The sequence below is a fragment of the Hakea prostrata genome, chromosome 4 (genome assembly GCF_041222555.1).
Source record: "Hakea prostrata isolate BN-2017 chromosome 4, UWA_Hpros_2, whole genome shotgun sequence".
Lineage (NCBI taxonomy): Eukaryota > Viridiplantae > Streptophyta > Magnoliopsida > Proteales > Proteaceae > Hakea > Hakea prostrata.
Window position 1 is genome coordinate 13,849,126 of NC_142603.1, and position 23,639 is coordinate 13,872,764.

At 38.1% G+C, this 23,639-nt stretch overlaps 1 protein-coding gene across 3 annotated transcripts; it reads right to left on the reverse strand.

The window, feature by feature from the left end:
* Positions 1 to 19: 19 nt before the first annotated feature.
* LOC149018064 (SEC-C motif-containing protein / OTU-like cysteine protease family protein) lies at positions 20 to 23,026 on the reverse strand. Of its 3 annotated transcripts, XM_089152386.1 has the most exons (13): positions 22,716 to 23,026; positions 18,121 to 18,227; positions 17,887 to 17,962; positions 13,449 to 13,598; positions 7,148 to 7,209; positions 6,602 to 6,694; positions 4,498 to 4,582; positions 4,230 to 4,382; positions 3,814 to 4,072; positions 3,052 to 3,179; positions 2,875 to 2,969; positions 605 to 889; positions 20 to 502 (listed from the first exon to the last, which is right to left on the reverse strand). In XM_089152386.1, the coding sequence occupies exons 1-12, from the start codon at positions 22,761 to 22,763 to the stop codon at positions 763 to 765; spliced, it is 1,383 nt and encodes a 460-aa protein (XP_089008512.1). In that variant the 5' UTR covers positions 22,764 to 23,026; the 3' UTR covers positions 20 to 502; positions 605 to 762. The 3 variants fall into 3 exon arrangements, with proteins under 3 accessions (XP_089008512.1, XP_089008513.1, XP_089008514.1); XM_089152387.1 differs by lacking the exon at positions 6,602 to 6,694; XM_089152388.1 differs by lacking the exon at positions 22,716 to 23,026 and having other exon boundaries at positions 17,887 to 17,969; positions 18,121 to 18,221.
* Positions 23,027 to 23,639: the final 613 nt, after the last annotated feature.

Sequence of the window (23,639 nt, forward strand, 5' to 3'; positions counted from 1 at the left end):
TTTTTGGGGGGGGGGGGGGGTTTAGACTATAATGATTGACTGGATATAATTTGGAGGGGGAAAATAACAAAGATTTATGTACAATACTTAATAGCACAAACGGGGTCAACCAAAACAAGTGAGAATAGACAGTTTTTTCTCAATGCCTGAAAACCAAAAGAGGGAGCAGAGAAATAGAAAGCTAGCAATGTACACTTAAGGCCTGATACCACCTTGCATGGCAGTCATCTCAACCTCATTGGCTGGTTGGCTCCATTCCATGTTGGCAGTGCTCATACGACATGAAACAACAATTTACAAATCAGCTAGTAAAGTCCATGGTTCTTGATTCCTACAAACTGCCTTGAAAAATTTGTTAACTAAACACCAACTAACCATTCCCTCTGTAGCACCAAAATGTTAAATCATCTTAGATATCCAAGCATATACTGCCTTTCCATTAGTTATGTCAAGAAGGATAATCTACACATGCTCCAATAAACAGAACATATGCAGTCGAGACCTGCATAGCAGAAAAAGAAATGCTTAACTGGTACTGTGAGAATATCAAAGTAAGTGCACAAGGTAACTCAAAATTGTATATAATTGTGCCAACATGTCTAACCTGAATGGGTTGGTTGTGGATTGGTCAATCTGTAAATGTTTCTCCTCAAATGGTAGTCATAAAAAGCATTCTGTCATTGGCAGACAAAGGTAAATCAATTTATTTACAGAAAATCTAATTGTAGACGGCTCAGAGTAGCTGGTAATTGTGATACCTTGTCAGATGCAAAGTGCTCCCACATCAGGAGGACCTTTGGATCCACTGGAAGGGGCAATTTTGGTTGATGCACCTTTCCTACCCTGCTTTCTTTCTTTTCCTCCCTTACCAGAAGCCACTTTATGATTACTGAAACGAATTCCAACGGCAAAGAGAAGATCAATTAGGGACCTCTACAGAAAGGATAAATGGAAGACAGAAGAATCAGGTGAAAAGGAAGAAATGACCAAGGTATACTTGAGCGACAAAATAAAAAGGATCAAGAAGATCCGTTGTTCATTTAGGCAATGGCAGGTGACAAATTTAAAGTAACAGTGAGCTAATCAGAGTGCTACACCTGAAAAGTTCCTTCTTGTCAATACATTACAACTGTACTGATGTCTGGTGGCAGACACTTAAAATATAGGTTACCAATAGGTAAGGCCCAACTCTCTCAAGAGGTCACAATTTTACAGAGGTTGTCAATGGATCTGATAAAAGAAATAAAGAAAACAGAATCGTACCAGATCTGGCTCTAGATTCAATATTAATTGGATGCACCATTATCAGATAATTTTGAACTGATGGATCTAGACAGCACTGGGACAAAGGCTTATTGGTTGTTGTATGGATCTACACAGCAATGCTCAGATCATTGTCATTTAAAAAGGTAAAAGAAAATACACTAGTCATGTTTATAATGGCTCAAAATTTGAATGGAACACTTTAAAAGTATGGTCAAACATTCTGAAAACGACAAAAAGATGAAAATGCATACATGGGTTTAAAATTTAGAACAAAAATTTTGGACCCTTAAAAAGGTAATATGGGCATAAAGACCAATTACAATATACAGACAGCACTCATCATAGCCACCTTCAATAATATGTATCAAGTAAACAAAGCAAAGCCAGCTTGGTGAATGTTCCTAGTAATACCAATTGGACCTCAACTCCCAATTAGCATAGCATGATCACTTTGAACCCTTTTTTTGGCACTGCAGATTTCTGTCATTAGATCTCTCTCTCGCAGCCCCACCCCCAAGAGAAGAATTTGAAATTTATGACCAAAAACTTTTCAAATGAGTGCCCAAATGTTGCACACGTCTTTTCTGCACTACAACTGGAATGGAGAAGGGTCCCAACTACCTATCTCCTTGAAACTTACTGCAGAAAGTGCTAATATTAGCATTCAATCATGCTTTAAACCCATCAATTCAATCAGATTGGGATCTTTATTCTTTAACAATATTAGAACTAGTGTAATTATGAATACAATGTGACAGGTCTTTTAATTTCTAGAAAGTTATAACAAGGAAGCCATTTCATCATTTAAGTCTTCTGTAAGGGAACATCCATTTCCCAATTGCTCCTAAAATAAAATAAGAAGCAACATTAGGTCATGTAGACTATAACAATTGAGTGTGAATTTCTAACACAATCATCGCATGCCTCAAGAAGAGAACTTCTTATGCAAGTTTCTTGTCTAGACTAACATGGACAGTGCCCCAGGAGGAGTTAATAAATAGATAAGGCAGGCCAGGCCCCAGGGAGAGTAACAAAGGCCGCCACCTCCTAGGATTTGAGCATTGTTGAAAATGCACCTACCAGACAAACTAGGCCATTCCAACCATAGAGAATTTTCGATGATCCCCAGCATATCCATCCAGGTGACATCTTCTTGGTGATATTCATATGGAACTCTTCATGGTCTGATATTATGCTATTAACCCTAATGCAAAAATTTTAAGTTCAGCTACAAAAAGCCTATCTACAATCTAGGGCACAATTCTGCTGAAGAGTAATTGTTAGAAGGGTACTCTGACAAAATTTGACCGGCTCAAACAATGACTGGTATTTAAATGTTGAATTTGTCTTCAGTTTGGTCATTATGAATTAAAAAGTTTTGAGTGATTTTGATCAAGGCAAACAAACTGTGATTTTTTTTAGGGGTTTCAGCAATCTAAATATGATCAGTGAATCATTTCAGCTCCAGTCCCTATTAAACCAAATTATATCATGATTTCAACATAAATTTGTTGCCATTTGATTCCATGAATAATCCATATGTGATACTGGGAAATTCAAATAGCACTAAAAGGAGGGGACCCAAAAGAAAAAGTCAAGAGCACGTACTTTACAAAGTCAGTAGATCTCCCAGTAGCTGTTCCACAACAAGCCTTGTACTTCTTTTTTGAACCACAAGGGCATACCTTGTTTCTTGGAATTTTCTACAAGAATTAAAAGGAAAGGTTAAAAGAATTGCTATGCATCAGAAGAACTGTCTAAAAATACAGCTACCAGTAGAAAAACCTTGTCATCATGTTGAGAGCATTTATCATCACGAGACTGTTTGATATTTTTACTCGGTCCTTCATGTTCAGAGGCAATGTCTGGAGCAGACTCTTTTAGCTGCTCAGCATTTGCATTTTCATCATGACCTGACATGCTCAAGACATATTATTAAAGTAGAAAACACTCAGAGAGCAATTCTTTCAAGCTTGTTTAAAAGTTCAGAAAAAAGAAAATGAAAATTGTACTCCACAATTGCTGTATGCCTTGTTGTTTTGGTATCCCAAAATATTAATTTGGAAACAGCCTCTCTGTGAAAGCAGGGGTAAGATTGCATACATTGTGAGCCCCCCTCCCCCAACACACCAAATACCCTACACTGGCCAGAGCCTCGTGCACTGGATACACCATTTTCTTAGAAAGGAGGTCAATTTAGCTGTTAGCCCTTATTAATCATGTAGAGTGCCAAGTTATGTTCAATCCTGTAGAAAAAATTTTCTGCCAGAGTTGATCACAACATAATTCTGAGGAAAACAAATTATTTTCATGATCAAGCATTTTTCTTAATGATTGCCCACAATGTTGCCTCATTCGCCAATTCATTTTGAATTCTCTGAGGGATAACTATCACTAGAATTCTTTCCTTTTGATTAAGCTGTTTCGAAATTCTATTGCTTTTTTACTTCAGCTATTAGGACTATTGAAAGAATACAACAGCATGGCCTTAAGAGTAGGTAAACATGAATGTGGCACCTTTGCAAATAAATGTTGACAGGTCATTACCAGAAGTAAGATCACTTTGGGAAGGAAATTTATGGTCTCCAACTGAATCATCGTCCATTGCTTGCTCTGCAATTGTAAGATCACTTTGGGAAGGAAATTTATGGTCTCCAACTGAATCATCGTCCATTGCTTGCTCTGCAATTGTAAGATCACTTTGGGAAGGAAATTTATGGTCTCCAACTGAATCATCGTCCATTGCTTGCTCTGCAATCAAAAACTCAATAGCGGCATCAACATCACCATCTAGTTCTTGTAAAGCCTGCAATAAGATATTATACAAAGAATTAACAGAAGAAAAACAAATAAATCATCAAACACTGCATTGAAAATTAAAAGAAAGAAGGTTAAATTTTGAAGGAGGGCAGCAGTGTCTTGACAGGACACCCTCTAGAGAGAATACATTTAAAGGAATATACCTCTTTAACTTTATCAGCATTCTCACAACCACTTCCAGCCATGACCAGTTTAATTGATCCAGCATCAATTCTTTCATTTCCATACAGAGCTCCTCTAGACTTGGCAACTGCAGCTTTTGCTTGCTGGGATGTTGTTGAAAGATTAGCATCCGCCTTCCAAAATTTATTTTAGACATCGTCAGGTTTTCACTTCAATTTGCAGCTTAAACTTAGAAGCACAATAGAGACTACAGTTGCTAAGTGTGCAAGTTCTACTTATAATAGAAACCTTAATTGCAATTGGCTTGGCTGGCCCATTACAAGGATCGTCCTTTAACCGCACACTATTGTAATGCTCTTCATTATGATATGATCTGTAATAAGGTCGAAATTTGCAAGTTATGACTGCATAATAAGACAATAAAAAAAAATCCACTGTGTAAAACAAGAAACAATTTAAGGGGAACAGCACAACTGAGGGCACAGAGGAAGCCAATCAAGCCATTAAGGAATGTGATCCGAACAGGCAGTAAGTCTTTCCGCTTAAAGCTAAGATTCAAGCTTGAAATTTATAATGTATGACTGATATTTACAATTTTTAACTCTTTCAAGCACCCTCGATTTTTGAGATTAAGCGATTGCATGAATGCAGTAAAACTATAGAGAGGGTGAGTCCACCTTCGAGACATAAATGCAAAGCAGCTATAATTTTACTCATTAGCATCTTCATAACCTTCACATGCATCAAGCATACATATTCCAATGTCTAAATCCAGGCACCAAACCAGAACACCAAGTCTCTAAGGAAAATCATGGTACCCTACTGTATTATGAAGAAAAGCACTACAACAAACAGTATAGTCATAGACTTTAGAACCAGGTCCATAAATAGGCCTAGGTCTTCAATTGGGCCTTTTGGTTCAGACCAGGCCACACCCATTGCCTGGATGTGACTAATATATAAAAACCTGAATCTTGGGGCTTTTGTGTAGCACTACTACAAAACTAGTCTGATTTCTATTATTTAGTGGCATCTTTAGTCTCTATTGATTGTTACTTGATGTAAAAGGATCCACTACTACATGGGTGGACCACTGGACCTGATAATTTTATGATTGAAATGCTTGGATTTTTTTTGCCTAGTTGCTCTAGGAAACGGCTGAGCTGTGAGATGACACTATGGTTAGCGAAGCAGAATAAGACCATAGGTGAGAGGCCATGGTCATATCTCCTACTCTTCCCTCCTTTCCTCCTACTCCCGTTTTGCTATCGTTTATTTCCCTGCAACCTGATTTCTATGATTACAAGAGCACTATCTCAAAGTAAATGGTCTGCTACTAACACGACTCCACCAAGCTTTCCTCATTTCTTACACACACACACCCAAAAAAAAGAAGGGAAAGAAAATAATCTCATCTTCAGAAATTAGATAATGACCAAAGAAAGCTATCTACATGGAAGAGGGTGCATTCACTAGTGAGAGTCAGTTTTCAACACACTGACAGGATAAGTTTTATAGTAGTCACCATATCTATGAGGATGCTTTTCAATCCGTTCACAAAGCAACCCCCAGAAATGAGGAAGGACCCAGGTTTTCTTTTCAAGCACCATGTAAGCATGTCTCCTGTCAAATAACTATTTACCCAAATGAATGATGTTCCATACTTATAACATACATACGCTTGTCCTATTATCATTAGTCGTACAGCAGGACTTAAGTGTAAAATAATAAATTCATTCTGTCGAAGGTCAATGGGTAGAACGTAGAAACAGAAGCCATTTGGAAGTAGAAATTGCAACGCCTATTCCCCTCTTCCTGGTGCTGGATACTGTGATGGGGAACACCTCAATGGTTTAGAAAACCTTAAGCAAGAAACTGATAACAGGTAAGCGCCTTCCTCTGTCTTCCTCCTCATCCTCCTGGTCTAGCATCAACAGTTGCAGCAGTGTCAGTCCTATAATGGCAGCGAGATCTGCTGCTGCAGCCTTCTCTTTCTCCTTCTCCTTATCCAACCCCTTTGCTGCCACTGAAGCATTTTGGCAATGGGTGGCGACCTGAGGGATGATAATGCCCTGGCTTTCTCCCCTTCTTATTCCCTATTTTTTCTTCTTCACTCCTCTCCCTGTTTTCTATCTTTATCCTCACTTTTCTTTATAATTTTCCTTTCGTTTTCCCGATTTTCTATCTGGAAGTTTTGGATAGTCTGCTAACCAGTCACCTAGAGTTCAAAAACTATCCTTTTGCCTGGGTCCATGCCTTGCTACTACACGAGGATCCACAATAGAAATTACAGGTTAGCCATTTTTTAAAAGCACCTGACATGAAAGTGAAAACAAGCAGTATGTCAACGTAGATACTAGCTTAACAAGCAGTATGACATAATTCTTTTTACTTATTTGGAATGTGTTGCAGGGAATGCCCTCTGTTCTTCAAGCCTTCACTGAGAAGAAGAAACTTCATGCCTTGACAGAGCACAGCACCTTCACTGAGAATGCAGATAGTCACTTGATAGAGAAAGGCTACATATACCCTGAAACTTTTAGGCTACACAAAATAATAAAATAAACCATGTCTCATCTGTGAATATAAACTATAAAAAGTAATGGATTAGATTTCTCCACTGAAGCCAAACTAAATGTTTTGTTCAAGATCTTCTATGCCAAATTTGCATCTATTTCTTAGCCTCCAACTCTAGGCTGAAACGATTTACGTTACTTGGTATTCCAGGATAAGAGATGACTTCGAGAAGGAAAAAACTTACAACTGCAAGGATAACATCATCTTTTCTAGGGGAGGAGGAACTAAAGTAGATTATAAAACACAACATCAATAACTAATCTGCAAAACATATCTAGATAACACCAACATATATCCTAGTTCATTAGAGGACCAGGGAAAACAACATTTGAAAGCAAATATAGAATTCAAAAGCACTTACAAATGGATCATATGAACTCCATGTTCATCGAAGTTCCTTATATACCACCTTGGTGACATCAGCTGCATCAAAGGGCAGAGCTAAGCAGAATGAATATGCACATTATACTTAAATAAAAACTTCGCTATAACTTGCTAGATATGACTATATGTATGCAAAATTTAGTAGCCAAAATAACATTTATGCCATGATCATTCATCAAACAGTGCTTTTGTCAATTTCATGAATCCAATAAAGCCAACACAAATTAATTTTGGGAAAAAATGATGCATGATTATTTCAGAGGAGTACATGGAGTTACCCCTTTAGAAAGTGGACAATACAAAGTAGGTTTCACATGGCTGTAGGAGATGGAAGCAGAGGTACAGCAGCATTGGCTTTGATAGCGACCATGCATGGCCATGGGCTATGGGAATTTTTTTTTTTTTTTTTTGGGGGGGGGGGGGGGGAAGGTGTTTGAGGGAGGGGTAGTAGATCAAGATGGTTTGGGTTTGAGCTGCAGAGGAAACTAGGGAAAAGTTTTGAGGATGGGAGGAGGAAGCAGGAAGACCCATGTCAGGATTTGAGCAAAACGGCCATGTTCAAAATGGCCTGAGGGTCCGAAAGGCCAACAACCGTGGGATGGTGACATGGTTTGGGGGTTCAAAGAGCAACTTCTTGGTGGGTGGACAAGAACTTCGCATGATGGCACTGAAGGGAATCCAGTTGAACTGGACCGGTTGGCTGAAAGATACCTTCTTCATCAATAACCAGAATAGAAGATTGTAATGGTGGTTCTGTCAAACTCCAAGACAATTCAACCAGAGAAGAAGAGAGAAAAACTAATAATAATAATAATAATAAATAATTAATTAAAACCACTTCCAAACAAGCAAAGGCCAGTCCTGCAGTTTTGTGTTCTTCCCTCTGAACAAACAGGCTTTCCAAGCACAGGTCCAACAAAACTTAATGGTGACCATGGGTTGGTTGGGTACTTGGGTTCAGACTCAGGTTCACAAAGGGGGGCAGTGGAAGATGGGGCAGGTTGTGGGATTCTCAAGGTGGATAAGGTTGGTAACAGAGGGGTTTGGGAGGGTGTGGGTCAGGCTGTGAGTGAGTGAAGGTGAAGGTGAGCATGGGCAGCGGCCCCCCAGGGTGGGGGGTGCAAGATTTGTAGGATGGGGTGGGTGGTCACTGTTTGCTGCAGAATGGAGGATGGGGGCTCAGTCAAAAAGGAGGGGAATGGAAAATAAGGGGACTAACAGATACAGGTGGAAATCCTGGTTCTCTGTATCTGTTAGTGTCTTATCTTTAAGAACCAGGATTTCCACCTGGTTCTCCATGAGTGGGTTTGCTGGTCTTCTTAGGACTCTGTTAAAACCCTAATAATATTTCCCAAAAATTCATACAAGAATGCAAGAAATAACAAGATAACACTGGTTTCTATGGTGCCAGTCACCCCCACACCTCACAGTGGTGTCCCAACAACTCTCATAAAACATTCCATATCCTCTCTACTCACTTGTCCCCCTATTTATAGCAATTACGTTCCTACAATATTAATTAACAGAATCATCCCAATTCGAATAGGACTCTTCAAAAGTAACCTGAATTCGAATAGGACTCTTTAAAAGTAACCTGAATATAATATGACTCTAACCTGAATGTAATATGACTCTTCAATCTAATCCTAAAAAGTAACCTGAATACAATAGGACTCTTCAAATTTGCCAATCGTTTCCTTCCCTAGAATTTAGGGATTTGCTTTCCTTGTCGAGTGTAGACTCGTGATACTAGGGACCTATCAATACTCCCCTCCAACAGTTTCACCTTGTCCTCAAGGTGAAAATCTGAAAATCTCTTTTGCTGGGGTTTAATGGAGTGGGCTTGACCCAAGGGGGTTTCTTTGGGGGTCTAGCGGCCCAGTCTTTGTGTTGGGTTTGTTTGGGCCTTAAGTTTGAGACGAAACATAACTGATTGAGGCCCAAATAACACAATCTTTGGCTCATAGGGATTAGACCAAACCCACGAACCGGTTTGAGGTGAACCGAACCAACCCTAAAAACCTTAAATCTCCATCTTCGCCTTCCTCTCCTACGAACAACGGCTCTCGCCACCGCTTGCTGGTTTCCAGCGATGGCCTCTGGCGTCTTTCGATCCCCCGCTTTCTTGCAAACTGGTGATCGAGCGACATCTTCCCTCGTTGCGGAATTAATCCGGTAGGTTTCAACAACGATTTCTCTCATTCTCTTCTTCTCTCTTCTCCAAATATGGCCTGCAACCACCGCAGTACTCGTTTGATCTCTTTCAGCGATTTCATTCGGCAGCCTTTCCGTCGGATGCTTGGTCTCCCATCTCGACCACTGTAATAGCTCTCATAACTTCTTCCTGGTTGTTTTCCAAAGTCACACACACATTTGTCACCTGGTCATCACCAAACTCAATCTGCAGGGCTTCTCTGAAACTTACCCAATCCAACTTCTGCCAAGACCTTACGTATACCCAATCAAGTGCATCACCATCCAAATGTTCGAGAGCTATTCTGAGCCAATACTCACACTCAATTTGGTGTTGCCGGCAAAATTGCTCGACTTCTATTAACCACTCATGCGCTTTTCCATCACCAGAAAACAAAGATAAAGCCATATCACCTCCCTGGATCGTTACAGCCTCGATACCAATTGTTAAAACCCTAATAATATTTCCCAAAAATTCATACAAGAATGCAAGAAATAACAAGATAACACTGGTTTCTATGGTGCCAGTCACCCCCACACCTCACAGTGGTGTCCCAACAACTCTCATAAAACATTCCATATCCTCTCTACTCACTTGTCCCCCTATTTATAGCAATTACGTTCCTACAATATTAATTAACAGAATCATCCCAATTCAAATAGGACTCTTCAAAAGTAACCTGAATTCGAATAGGACTCTTTAAAAGTAACCTGAATGTAATATGACTCTTCAATCTAATCCTAAAAAGTAACCTGAATACAATAGGACTCTTCAAATTTGCCAATCGTTTCCTTCCCTAGAATTTAGGGATTTGCTTTCGTTGTCGAGTGTAGACTCGTGATACTAGGGACCTATCAGACTCCTCTGGAGTTACCTAAGAAATCAAGGGCAGCATCACTGTATTGGTAGATAACTCATCATACTCCTGTGGGCTGTCCAAGGGTTCTTCACTATTAGAGAAGTTTTCTGGCTTCACTTCTAAAGGAGGACAGTGTACTTCTTCTAAGGATATCGATTGGTGGCTTTGGGACACTGTCTCTTCCCTTATTTGAGAATACTCACTGATTGGGTAGCTCTATGTGTAGTGACTAGGCCTGCTGATCCCCCACTTTTCTGTCAAGTTTGCAAGCATGGAATTCACCTCAATTGCTAGAGTGAGAATTTGCCCTAGCCATTGACTTATTTCTCGCTCATCCATAGTGCTGTCTACGGCTGGTGCTTATAGCTCTGATACCATTGATGCAACCCAGAATTTTAGGGTTGGATATCCAAGATCCTCTTAAATAAGAACCAGCACTGATTAGGGCTTCTAGGTGTTTTGGCTAGGGTTTTAGGGAAATTTAGGGTTTCAGTTAGTGTGGGAAGAAGGGCTAGGGCTGCTGGTTCTGCCTTTCAAAACCGAATTCTAATGTGATCCTTTAACTAGAATGGATTCTAATTGTTAAAACTTAATAAAATTCAATTCTGAAATTTCAAAAATTCTGTAGGAATACCAAGGTTGAAGAAGACTTGCAGAAATTTCAGACTAGGTTAAAATAGGTTGAATGGGGAAGAAGCTGCTGGACCAGAAGGGGAAGGGGTGATTTGCGATGGGGGCTGTTTCTAAGGTCTGAGATTGAGGGGAGGGGCTGTGAGGGCTGCGGACAGAGAGGGAGAGAAATAGGTGAGGATGATGATCTTGAGTGCTTGAATGTTGGACTCAATGCTTGGAAGCTTGAAGATGAAGAAGAAATCTAAGAATTGTAGACAGCAAAGCTCTCTAACCCAGACGAAGACTCCCAAGGGGAATACCCACGACTTCCCAGGTCAAAATTTCACTCAATTAATTTATTAATCATCAAAAACTGAGAAATAACATGAAAGGCTAGGCTATTTATAGCGTTTACAATTGAATTGGACTCAAAAAAGGATTCCCTGACCTATTTGGGATCCAACACTACTTAGTTAGAATAAGACCACCAATCAAGATAAGGTATTTCATTTTAGAGAACCATATCCTAAACAAATCACACTCACAAATAAGTACCAACTTAACTCAACTACTCAGACTCCAAATTAGGAAAATAATTAAAAATAAAACTACTTTAAGAAAAGGTTCTTAAAATTATGGAACCCTATCCTAACAACTCAATACTAACTTTAATGGACTGAAACTTTTAAACTACTAACTCAAACAAAAAATAAAAATAGATCACTGACCCTTGGACCGAGGGGATTCTATCAAGACCCATATTCAGCCCCAAAAGAAGCTTGGAAAATGACCGAAATACCCCTGGGGTATTCAGTCAGCTTTGAATGCCTTGTTGGGTCTGGTTTTTGGGGCCAATTTTAGGGGAGCCAACCCAGGATACATCATCCCTTAGCCACTTTATATGCCAACTCTTGAGTGACACAGGTTGAGGCTCTCTCTCGCCTCCCACCTCGCCAAGACATTCCAAGCCTCCATTTTTGCCTTTTTTTGTTGGATTACCCCTAATATTGACCTGCAACAAGGTTTAGCACATCTAGCTCAAGAAAGGAAGATCCAATAAGGCCATTTGAAATTCTTCAACCAAGGCCACAACAAGTTTTCATAGGCCCAAGCCCAAACCGCAAAGAAAATCCCAAGGCCCAAAATCATATAAGGCCCCCGTATGCCTCTGGGGGAAGGTCATCGGCAACAGAATGTGAAGCGTGAGCCATACCTAACACTTCTATTATGAACTTATGATTTATATTAAACTCACGATGGTTATATTATTGCACTCTTAAGAGTCGAGAATGTGATGTTGTATCATACTCATATCGATGGAACTCTATTGCTAATTAAGTTATTTGCTATATATTATCACTTGCTTTTCATTTATATGTCCTAATGGTTATATATTTCATGTTCTATAACATTGCATGTTCATTCTTGCAGCATTTGGGTTTCAAACTTAGGGTCGAGTTAGAACCCATACTTAGGGTTGTCTTCTCACAAATCTAAGGCCACCAGTTTGTTTAGAAGGCAAAAAATAGTCTAAATACAAACTTTAAGCCCAACCTGACCCTTAAAATCCCCCGAGATGGGCCCTCGAGTTGGCCGGGAAAAAATCCCAGATCTCGAACGAGATCTCGCCAATTCAAGTGAGATCTCTCTTTCTGAGGGTGCAAGATGGGTGTCAAGAACAAGATGTTGAAACATGGCAATAAGGTTCCTGAAATTCAGTAAACTACAACATATAATACGATACGAACCTCCTATATAGTAACAAAGCAAGAAAGAAAACACTGAAAATATGAAAGCTACACTGGTTTTGATGGTGCCAATCACCCCCTACAGCATATGCTGCCCTCAGCCAAAGGCTGCCCCAAAACACTCACAAATTAACCAATACCTCTCCTCACATCTTCCCCCCGCCCCTCCTTTTATAACCCACCAACCAGAAGTTGGTCATGGTAACCCTCTCTCTCTCCTCCACGTGGCATCCTCCAAGGGCCCTAACATAATACCTCTTCAAATGGGTCCTACAAATCCTAGCTCCAAGGAAACCAAAACATTCCACACCAAGGTTGAACACAATTCTGTTGACATGAAACTAAACTAGTTCTGTAGTAAACCAAATCAAACCGAAAAGGTTCAGATCTGGACCAAACCAGCCTGACTGCAAGAGTAGAACTTTTTTTTCCTTTAATTGTTATTTTTTAATATGAAGAGGATACTGCATCATAACTGTGTCATATGTTGGAAGAATTAATTACGTATGAAAGTTAACATAATATTTCACTAGTGTATTCACCCAAAAAGAATTTTAATGGTATTGGTTGAAAAGACCGCACTCTAGTTACTGGCTTATTGCTTAACAAATACTCAACAATGAAGCAACTATTCCATTTCTTACAGTATGTCTTTCAGTATATTCTTTTAGTTTTCAGATCTACAAAAGCAAAATGAACAAACTATTTTGCATATGTATTAAGAGGCAAAAAGAATTAAAATAATATAAATCAGGAACCTCCTAGGCATACAATTAAAAAGCTTGCAATCCTCAAAAATGTAAATCTTTAAGTTTCATAAACCATGAAAATGTTTTTCAAGAAAGTGAAGGAAGAAAGGTATTACTCGATGAATGCAAATATTACAATGTGTCACAAGAGAAGAAGCTTGCAATTCCATATGCCCAGCCCATGTGCCATCTTTTTCCATGGATAGGCAATATTCATCGAATGGGACATCATCCTCAATAAAGGGCTCAAAATCCTCCCGATGCTTCTGTTAAAGTTAAACATAGTTTTGGCATCAGATTTACTTATTAGTAAGCTAGATCAAAAGTCATGTAGCAGACAACTAACGAACACACTATGCAGAAGCAATAAATTATGGGTAATTTTCACTTGGACCCCCATGAGGTTTGATCTAAGACATTTTTAGTCCAAATAAAATGATATTTTTCATTTGCCTCTCCTGTGGTATCCAAAAAAATCAATTAAGCAAACATTACCATTTTTATGACCAAAACACCTTATAAACATGTGGAAAGAACCAAAATGAACCGGAATTGGACCACAAACAGCTGGTATTGATTTAACCCAAACCAAACCACTAGATCTCCTTGTTTTGTGTGGGGAGGGGGGGAAGACAGAAAGCATGAAGCAGAAGAACCCTAGTAGCAGAGATTTGCTGCTAAACCATGGATACTTAATTGAAAAGAAACAACAGCAAAATGAAACCACAAGCTTCTGTAGCAAAACCCATCAACTACTAGAACGTTAATACGCCCAAAATCACAAGCTAACCAGGAATAGAATGGAAAAGAACAAAATAATTGTTAAAAATGCCTTCATTGCATTGTTTATTCATTGGGAAGCCTCAACCCCTGGGTTAGATTTTCTTAAGACAGTATGTACTAATCAAAGAGAGAAACTCGTTTAAAAAACATTGTTGAAAGTTACCAGAGAAGCAAGTTCTTTGGTCTCCAATGAGATTTACAACCCAGGCGCAAACATCTCCTAAACAGAGGGGCATGTTCCAAATGAAAAATGAGGGGGAAAAGCAGCACCGGCTGCCAATGAAGAAAAACCACCGGAGACTGCAAATCTGCGGTAACTCCAGTGGCTGCGCCTCCTCCAGCTTTGACTTCTCTTCTTCATTTTTCTTTTTTGTATTCTTATCTTTTAGTTTTTACGGTTTTGGGTTGATGGAGGTCTGGTTCGATCCGAGTCTGGTTCGAGTCTGGTTCTTTTGACTTAAATGGATGAATTATCTACCCCAGTTGAAGAAAAGAAATCGAAAATTTATAAGGGTATTCTAATGATAAACATGATGATATGTCCTTTATTGATCTTTTCGGATACCAAAGGGGAGGCAAATGCAAAATGTCATTTTGTTTCGATTAAAAATGACTTGAACAAAATCTCAAGGGGACCCAAAAAAATTATTTATAAGACAAAATATCAAAATTGCAAAAACTGTAATGCGATCAAGCATTACAGGTTCCAGATATATGGGATTCCAAATTTTAACAGAAACAATCAATGTTCACTGATAAAGTAATTCCCAAGTGCTGATCGTTGTTACTACTGAAATTTGTACATGATAACAGCATTGCAATAATCAGTGCAGTAGGGAAGCCCCTCAAACAGAGGTTCAGACTACAACCACTGTGTACGACAACCACCATAATAGGGCTCTTAGACCTGCTATCCAGCACCTACAGGCTTCTGTATTAGTACTAGCAGGGAAATATTCTTATTGGAAATATTCTCATACACTTCTTTCTTCTTCTTTTTTTTTTTTTTTTTTTTGGGGGGGGGTCTTTAAATGTACTCTACCCACCCTACGCCACAAGGGCATATCATTCTTTAAAATATGTTTTAATTCCAGTTTTTTTAATCTTTTGAAGGCCTCCATGAGTTGGAGAATTAGATTCCTTCTCTAATTAGGACTTCAAGTCCTTGATGTACTCCAACTTGCTTTAGAAGCCTACACATCACCCCCTTCCCCCCCCCCCAAGGGAAGAATACAAGGACAGACAAGTATTTCTATGCAATTCCTAGCTCTGGCTTTGTTGTTTGTTCCGTTGGTGAAAAACTGGTATGGTGTTTAGAGTCTTGGACTGTGTTGGAGTCATTGCTTAAAATCCAACACCTGACATCCTTGGTGGTTAAAGTCCAAGGTACTTAAGAATGTCGGTGGTTCAGTCCAAGATTCTTGTATCAGGTTGTTGATTCACTGTGCCCTCTCCGTAATCACTTCATCCACTGAAGCACATCAAGGTTAGTACACTACAGCCCCATCCCACCTTCTGCCCCCTGTTTTTCTGTTTGGTCCAACCCCTAAAGTCCCTGACCAAACCCTTTTCCTCCAAATCAAAACCTTCATAACTTCTGATTAATTTTGTCCATAGCCTGCCCCATAAGCCATTAAGTTCAATTCTAGCATGAAGTATTTCCAGCTAAACTTAAGATGCACCAACTTTCTTGAATTTTTGTACCCCCTAAAACCCTAAAAATGAAGAACCTAGACTCAGCACAATTTACCCATTAGAAGAATATCACCAAACTAGAGGATCATCCCCTACATCATTACTTACATTCCCTCCAAGTTTTAGCCCATTTTGATTCTTACAAACCCCAGTTTCCTACCACAAGAGAATTACCCTATGCAAGGAGACCACCCATTGGCAATTTTTCCCTAGCAGCTTGATTGACCTAAATCATTTAGAAATTACATTAACTGCCACATAACCTTATCCTTCGTGTTTCACAACTACCAGACAACCTAAGGTCCTCATTTGTGAGATCCCTTTGTTTCACCCCGGGGAGACCATAATCTAACTGTAAGGAAACCTATTTTTTTATTAAGTTGGTTCTGACAAGACCCTGGATATCTGGACCTCATTCGAGGCCACATCAACCACAGTCTAGCTTATAAAGTTAACAAAAGCTTGCACAAAAATGACCAAAGATCAGTTTCTGCATTCAATAATTGCAACTTATCAGCATTATCAACCATAATTGTGTGTTAATATTGCGCTATGTCTCAAGCCTAGTCCAAAATCCATAATCAGGTACCTCAACAGAGGATTCCTGTACATTAGAATTTATTTCCATCTTTCAATGAAATGAATAAAGGCCATCAAAGTTCCAGAACAGCATAGTTTTTCTCTTTATTCCATGTTTCAATCTGACAAAATACAATCTAGTTTCTCAAGTGCTCCAAGGGTGCCACAAGATTTCTGGGCCTGCTGTTCCATAAGTCACTTTCTATCTCTGGATGACATGAATTAAGTACCTGAGGCCCTTTTACAACCATCTATTTCACTAAAATATTCCCAATGCGTAATAAAAGAGGAAAGACAAGGAATGAGGGCATTCAAATTCATAGCAAGTCACCTTTTCTGCTCTGGGGACCAGACGTCATAGAGTTTTGGAATTCATTGAATTCAATTAAGAGTTTTGGAATTCATTGAATTCAATTAAGAAATTACTTAAAACATTACCACACTTCTGCATCAATCTAGTTAGCACTGCTGGCAGAAATATTATAATTCAAGGGTGGTTTTTGTCTATAGTCGTAATCTCTAAAGGGGCTTTATTATCTTGGCCTAAATTGAAGAGAAATTGAGCCATCATTACTCTCTATGTCCAAGTTGTTCTCAAGTTCTATAGAAAAACCTTTCGGCCACTATTTCCTGTTGATGGAAAAGACCACCAAATCATGCCTTTGAATACTAGAGGTCCAGAATATCAATTTGGCAAGCTTCTTAAAGAACATTAATCCACAGATAATTTTGAATTTGTTCTTTCTTTTGGTTCCCCCCCCCCCCCCACAGAGGTTCATTTTTTCAGATGGCAACTTACACCCAAAATCGCAGTTCACTTAGAGTATGGTCCATCCCCATATTTTGTATCCTTCAAGAATCAAAAGAGATGTTCTTAGCCTCATCTAGAACTGCCTTCAAATGAAGACTCATTTTAATAATGCTATGGTCATACCATGAATCTCAGCACTAAAGATTTTAGAAGCTTAAATATGTTCAATTTGTGTTTAAGTAGCCAAATATCCACAGCAAAAAGATCTGATACACATCCAATATTCTTTCAATTAAGTACAACAGTTGATAGGAGATATGATAACCGGACAAGAAGCATGTATTGATATAGTGGAAAATGTGATGGAGAAGCACCTCTACCGTATCTTGAGATCTTTTTTTTTTTAATTTATTTTTTTCCTTTTTTCAGGGAGAGGGGGGACACTATAGATTTTCTTAAATGAGTACTCAAGTTAATGGAGAAACTTTTATTTAAAAGGGACTTGACTGATATCTGAAATACAAACATAAGTCCCCCCCTTTTGGGGGGGGGGGGGGTTTCAGGGAGAGGGGGGACACTATAGATTTTCTTAAATTAGTACTCAAGTTAATGGAGAAACTTTTATTTAAAAGGGAATTGACAGATATCTGAAATACAAACATAAGTCCCCCCTTTGTGGGGCTGGGGGGGGAGAGAAGCTTACAATGTTTATCAATCTTTTACAGCTTAGATAAACAGTTACATACCAGAATATACTGCACTGCCATTCGCCGATACTTCCCATGTTCCTCTTCATTGCCTTCCAATTGATCTGCTAGAGCCCTACAAACTATCAAATGATCAACTTAAATTATGAGAATCAAAACCTGATAAATAAAAATAAGCTTCAACAGAAAGACAAATGAAGAAACCGAGGTAGACCCAGATAAAGAAGCCAATGACCTGAACATAACAAATGAAATTGTCCACAGTGCACTAACCTAAAGAAACAGTTACCATCTGCAGTCACTTCAACAATTTTTAAGCCCAAAGCATCAAGGTGAGACCGGAACTCTGAAATGTCAGTTTGCTTCCCATATTTTTTTACCTGCTCAAAATAAGGTCATGCTTTAACATTCTAGGAAAAGATTTCAGATTAACAGATCAAGCATTGCCAGAGCTGTACAACTGAAAGATATTGCCAGAAGTCCATGAACAAATAAGAAACCAGACATCTAATCCAGTGATGCAGATAAAAAACACGGAAATGTACCAAACTACCAATTTTAGCATAAATAAGTCTTGGGTTGGGTTTTATACATGTGGGGCTCTATAAATGCTGGGCCTTTGGTCCAATGGGTTTTATTGGAATAGTTAGTCCGACAACCCCTTTTTTCTTTTCTTTTTTTTTTTTTTTTTTTGGGGGGGGGGGGTGTTAAATGTCTGATTACCTTAACCTTTAATTGTTTGGTAAGATTAGGTTTCTATGAGTCCCACGTTGTTTTAAGTTTCTTTCATTTAACTATGCTGAGTTTTACTCATTCTGGACAACGTCGTAAGCTATTGGCCAAATGAGCTTTAGGCTTAGTTTAGGTCCTCTTTTGAGTCTTTATGTAAGTTTGTAAATTAAATTCAGGTAATATTGCCTTGCACTTTGGTTCTTTGGCAATTCAGAATGCTCCCTATTTGGGGATTCAACTCCCTGGTGGTGATTTCGAGCATAGGGTGCTGTGGTAATTCCAGCCATTTAGATCTGATGGTGATTATCAATCATATATTTTCTTTCTTCGTTCATCCCTTTGGAGACTTATTTTAGACACCGTTTTAAGTATATCTTTATTTTCAACTATGTTCATTCCTTTATATCCTTATTTCAGAAACTGTTTTAAGTATATCTTTCTCACTGGTTTCTATTTCCTAGTTTAACTTGCATTTCTCCAAAATTTCTTGTTCCCCTGAACTTTCTATTAATACTAAAGATCTGATTGCAAGTACTGTTAAATCTTCAGATTTCTGGACGTGTTTGACTGTTCTATCCCTACTTCCAATTGCTGGTATGACCTCCTCTTCCCCTTCCCCCCCCCCCCCAAAAAAAAAAAAAACATAAAAATAAAGAATAAAGAATAATTTTTCTGTCCTGTAATTCTGTAAAATTTGAACTATCTTACTCTCAGTAGGATTGTGTTCTATATGTGGATCTGTCAATCAGATTCTGACCAAACTCGACAGGGTTACCCAGCCAGTTAAGAACAGCCTTTTACCAGATTTCAAGCATAATGAGATAAGTTCTCTTTGAGTTATTTTAAATTTTTTTAATTCAGTTTGTTCCTTTTTTTCTATGATTCTGTTGCAAGTTGATCACCCACTGGATCTAACTGGTTCAGGATTCGCATTGTACTATCTAATGTTCTGCAACTCATAGGAAAATTCTTTAACTTTATCTTGACTGTTTTCCAATGTTCAATTGAATATGCTTAGAATCTTCACTATAATTTCTCTCAGAGTGCATAATCCCTACCCATCATGCAAATCTGTTGGAGGTCAAAGGGGCTGAGCTGATTTTTGGCCCATTTTGTTCCACGGATATTCTGCATCTTTTCCTCCTTCAAATAAAATATTTCATCATTTGTTTCTCATAGAGAAAATGAACTTGGAATTTATTCAATAATAATGCATGATTGTTCAGTTGAGTTTGTTGGATCACGAGTAAGCCTAAGAGTAGACATGGTGCAAAAAAATGATATCATATTTTCCATTGTCAAAATGTGATAGATATTATCTTGATGTTAATGATTCAAAGTTTCTTTATTAGCAATCTCAGAAACATAACAATATCTGCAAAGTGTTATGTCCAAACCACAAGAAGCATGCGAAGGCCATGGCATAATTTTGTTTCAAGGAGTTCAATATCAACTTCTTACTTATTATCTCTAGGAGTCATAACATCATTAGGCAAAAATTCCTATACCAAGTGAATGTATAGTTTAACAATACTGCTTTTGTAAGGGTGACCTAATGCTGAGGCTTCCGCACAAGTAGAGTCCCGCGGGGGAGGGGAGGTTAGTCAGCCCTACCCCAACAATTTTTGATGAGAGGCTGCTTAAAAGCCTTCACCTTAGGCTACAAATATAGGCCACTGACCACTCCGCCAAGACCCGCCACTTTGGTATGAGCCATTAAATCCTCTAGCATATTCACTATAACCAAGAATAAAGCATTCATGTGTAATCTAGTAAATCCTAGTTGTTTTTTGAGCCACTAAGGCCTTTAGCATATTCATAATGTTTTGGCTTGTTTCTTTGCTCCCCCATGCAGATTGCCAACACCCAATATTCACTTGAAGGAAATTACTTTATGGATACTCTTTCATTTTATAATCAACAAAAGTCCCACCAAAAACTTAAAAAGCATTTCATGGGTATCATAATTGCCCTCAGACTTCAAAAACCTTCAATTTCTCCAAATTTTCAGAATCTGAAAACAGAAAATGTCTTTCCAACAAGTATTATTTTTTCATCAATATCTACTCAAATCAATAAAACCATAAAATGGACGAGTCATATTATGGCCGAGTTCATTCACCCAAACTATGAAGGGCCCCATAAAACAGTTACAACCACAACCATGAAATTACTCATTTTTCTGATCTCATTGGAAAACATAAATACCAATTAGTATGTCAGTGCAACCAGAAACCTATTTGTTGTTCCATTGGCTTAAAATGAAGGTGTTGTCATTGTTGGCAACTTCAGTGAGATTATTGAGATGTTTGAGTGGCTTATTAGTTGGGGTCAAATCAAGTTGGTTCAGCCAAGAATTGAAACTAGTTCAACAATGGTTCTTTTGATATGGAACAGCAACACACAAAAGGTTAGTTGTCTTTTTCAATAGTTTTACAAAAAGGTAAGTTCCTTTTTTAAAATCGTTTTTGGAGATTGGAAAGAAGAGGGCTTTTGTGCGTGAAAAGATTAGTGGTCTTCTATATAGCAATAAATCAGATTTGAGAGGGAAAAAAATAGAAGAAAGTGTTGCAAAGATTTGGGAGAATTGAGATTTGAAAAAAAAAAAAAAAAAAATGGTGCTGCAACGTTTTGAGAGAAAGAAGAGAACATTGCTGCAATGATTTTGAAAAAGAAGATTTGAGAGAAAGAAGAGAAGACATTGCTGAAAACGATTTGAATTTTTCTTCCTCCATATCTTCCATTTTTTTTGAAATTTTAAAAAGAGAAGAAGAAGCTGTTGCTGCTGATTGAAGACCTTTTTTAACATGAAGATGCTCTGCTGCTACTGCTGGAAGATGTTGATGCTGCTGCAATTTTGAACAAGAAGAAGCTGCTGTTGAAGGTTTGCATTTTGAACAAAAAAAGGTTACTGCTGCTGCTGTTGAAGATCTGTTTTTTGAACAAGAAGAAGATGCTGCAGGAAAGTCTTTTGTTTTGCTGAATAAGAAAGAAAGTGAAAAGAGAAACAAGAAGAAGCAGCAGAAGAAGAAAAGAAGGGAAAATGGTTGTTGTTACCTGCTTTGAAGAGAGATAAAGGGCTGCTGTTAGCCTGTCTGAAAAAGTGCAGCAAGTGTGTGCTTGAAATAGAGAACAGAGGTGCAGAAAGTTTTTTTTAAAAGAGAAAGATTGAAAAGAGAAAGAAAAATTGAAGAAAAAGAAAAAACAAGTGTTGTTACCATGCATCTTACACAAGTGAGGTAACCCGTATTCACAAGTTTTTGTCTATTATTTTCTAGGCTATGTTAACTGATGAAAGACCTAGATCATGAATGTAATTGGAAGAACTTGAATTATTGTTTTACATTGTAACCTAGCAAGTTGGAGCTTGTCTAGGGGGTTGGGGTTGGTGCCCTTGTCTGAATTGCATTTTAGACTAAAGCAGGGATTGGTGTTCCAGGACTGTTGTAGCAGTCAAAATATCTAGGAGTGTATTGAGTAATATACGAAACCCTAGGTAGGGTATTACTCCATGGACATAGGCAATTTGGCTGAACCACGTAAAGTGCATTGTGTCTTTGGTTTATTTTTCTTTGTTGCACATATTGGAGAGCCTTGATTGCAAAGTGGTGGTACACTATCGGGTAGACCTAGCCACATTGTGGTGTGTGGAGCACGTGTCCTTGTGCAGTTGATAGCTACAAGAATGTTTTGAGATTAAATAAGCCTCACATCGGAGCGAATTTTTGAAGACACTGATTCACCCCCTCTCAATGTCAATCTGGGAATAACACTATTCAATTTGCAGAAAAATACCTGCACAAACCACCAGTAAACCAAGCAAGTTTCTCTACCACGGATAAATCACTAATGTCTCGAAGCAGTTCATTAAAAAGATAGCCTAAGGTTCTAATCACATCAAAATAGAGATACCGGCACAAAGGCTGCTTTCAACTTAAACCCAACTTCAGAATCACTACAAGCCGATAAAAACACTGAGAAAGACATAAATTAGAGAACATCCACAGATATTTTATTAATTCCTTGCGAGTCGATCATGGAGATCAGTAGCGGAAAAGGTTATCAATAATATAAAAGATCACTGCAATCAAATAAGTAGCGTATAATGAGCTGTAGAAGGCAATGGCAAGACTTACATGGACATGCTTCTTGGGTTTAAACTTTTGCTTTTTTGCCTGAACCATGACGATTACTTTAGTCCAAAGCTCACGCTCGAAATTTGCAGGTAGTCGACGAAGATTAGGAATTTAGGAATTTAGAACTGTAGGAGGTGGTGACCAAATAGACCATATAAATTTGGTCGCCCAGATAAACGCGGCGACTTGAGCTTCAACTATTGTGATTTTTTCGGGGGAAGCGCAAACATTCCCTTCCCGTTAAAACCGCTGCTTCTATTGGCGACTTCTACTCCGAAGTCCAAAAGCCCTAAATCGACCAATCCCTATAAGATCCGAGATACTTTTTAATTTTTTTTTATGTCTGCAAGAGCTAAGAACCCAATTTTAAAAATAAAATTAAAAAAAAAAATAAATTTAAACGGTCCTCCTACAATCCTACCCCAAAGAAAAGAAAAGAGGATAAAAAATAAAAAAGTTTTCGTATGTGGGTCCTACAAACTAATATTGGGTTTTTTATTGTTTCGTATGTGGGGTCCTACAAACTAATATTGGGTCTTTTTAGTACAATAAATTACGCGTGAATTTAATTAGAGTAATACTGTTAGTCACCATTAAGTATATTCAAATTTTAAACATAGAGTGGAAGGACCAAAATTTCTTTCAAATTATTTAATATATTATGTTATTATATTATTTTTTTATTTTTTTAGATATAAATATATTTTTTACCATATAACTGGCTATTAATGACCAATTATCTATTTTAAAAATTATATATTAAAACAATGTATTAAATAACTTGAGGGACACTTTAGTTCCTTCACGTTTGAAATTTGAATATACTTAATGGTGACTATCCGTGTTAGTCTGCTTAAAACCCACATGTAATATATTGTATTAAGAAGACCCAATATTAGTTTTTTTTTTTTTTTTTTTTGGTAA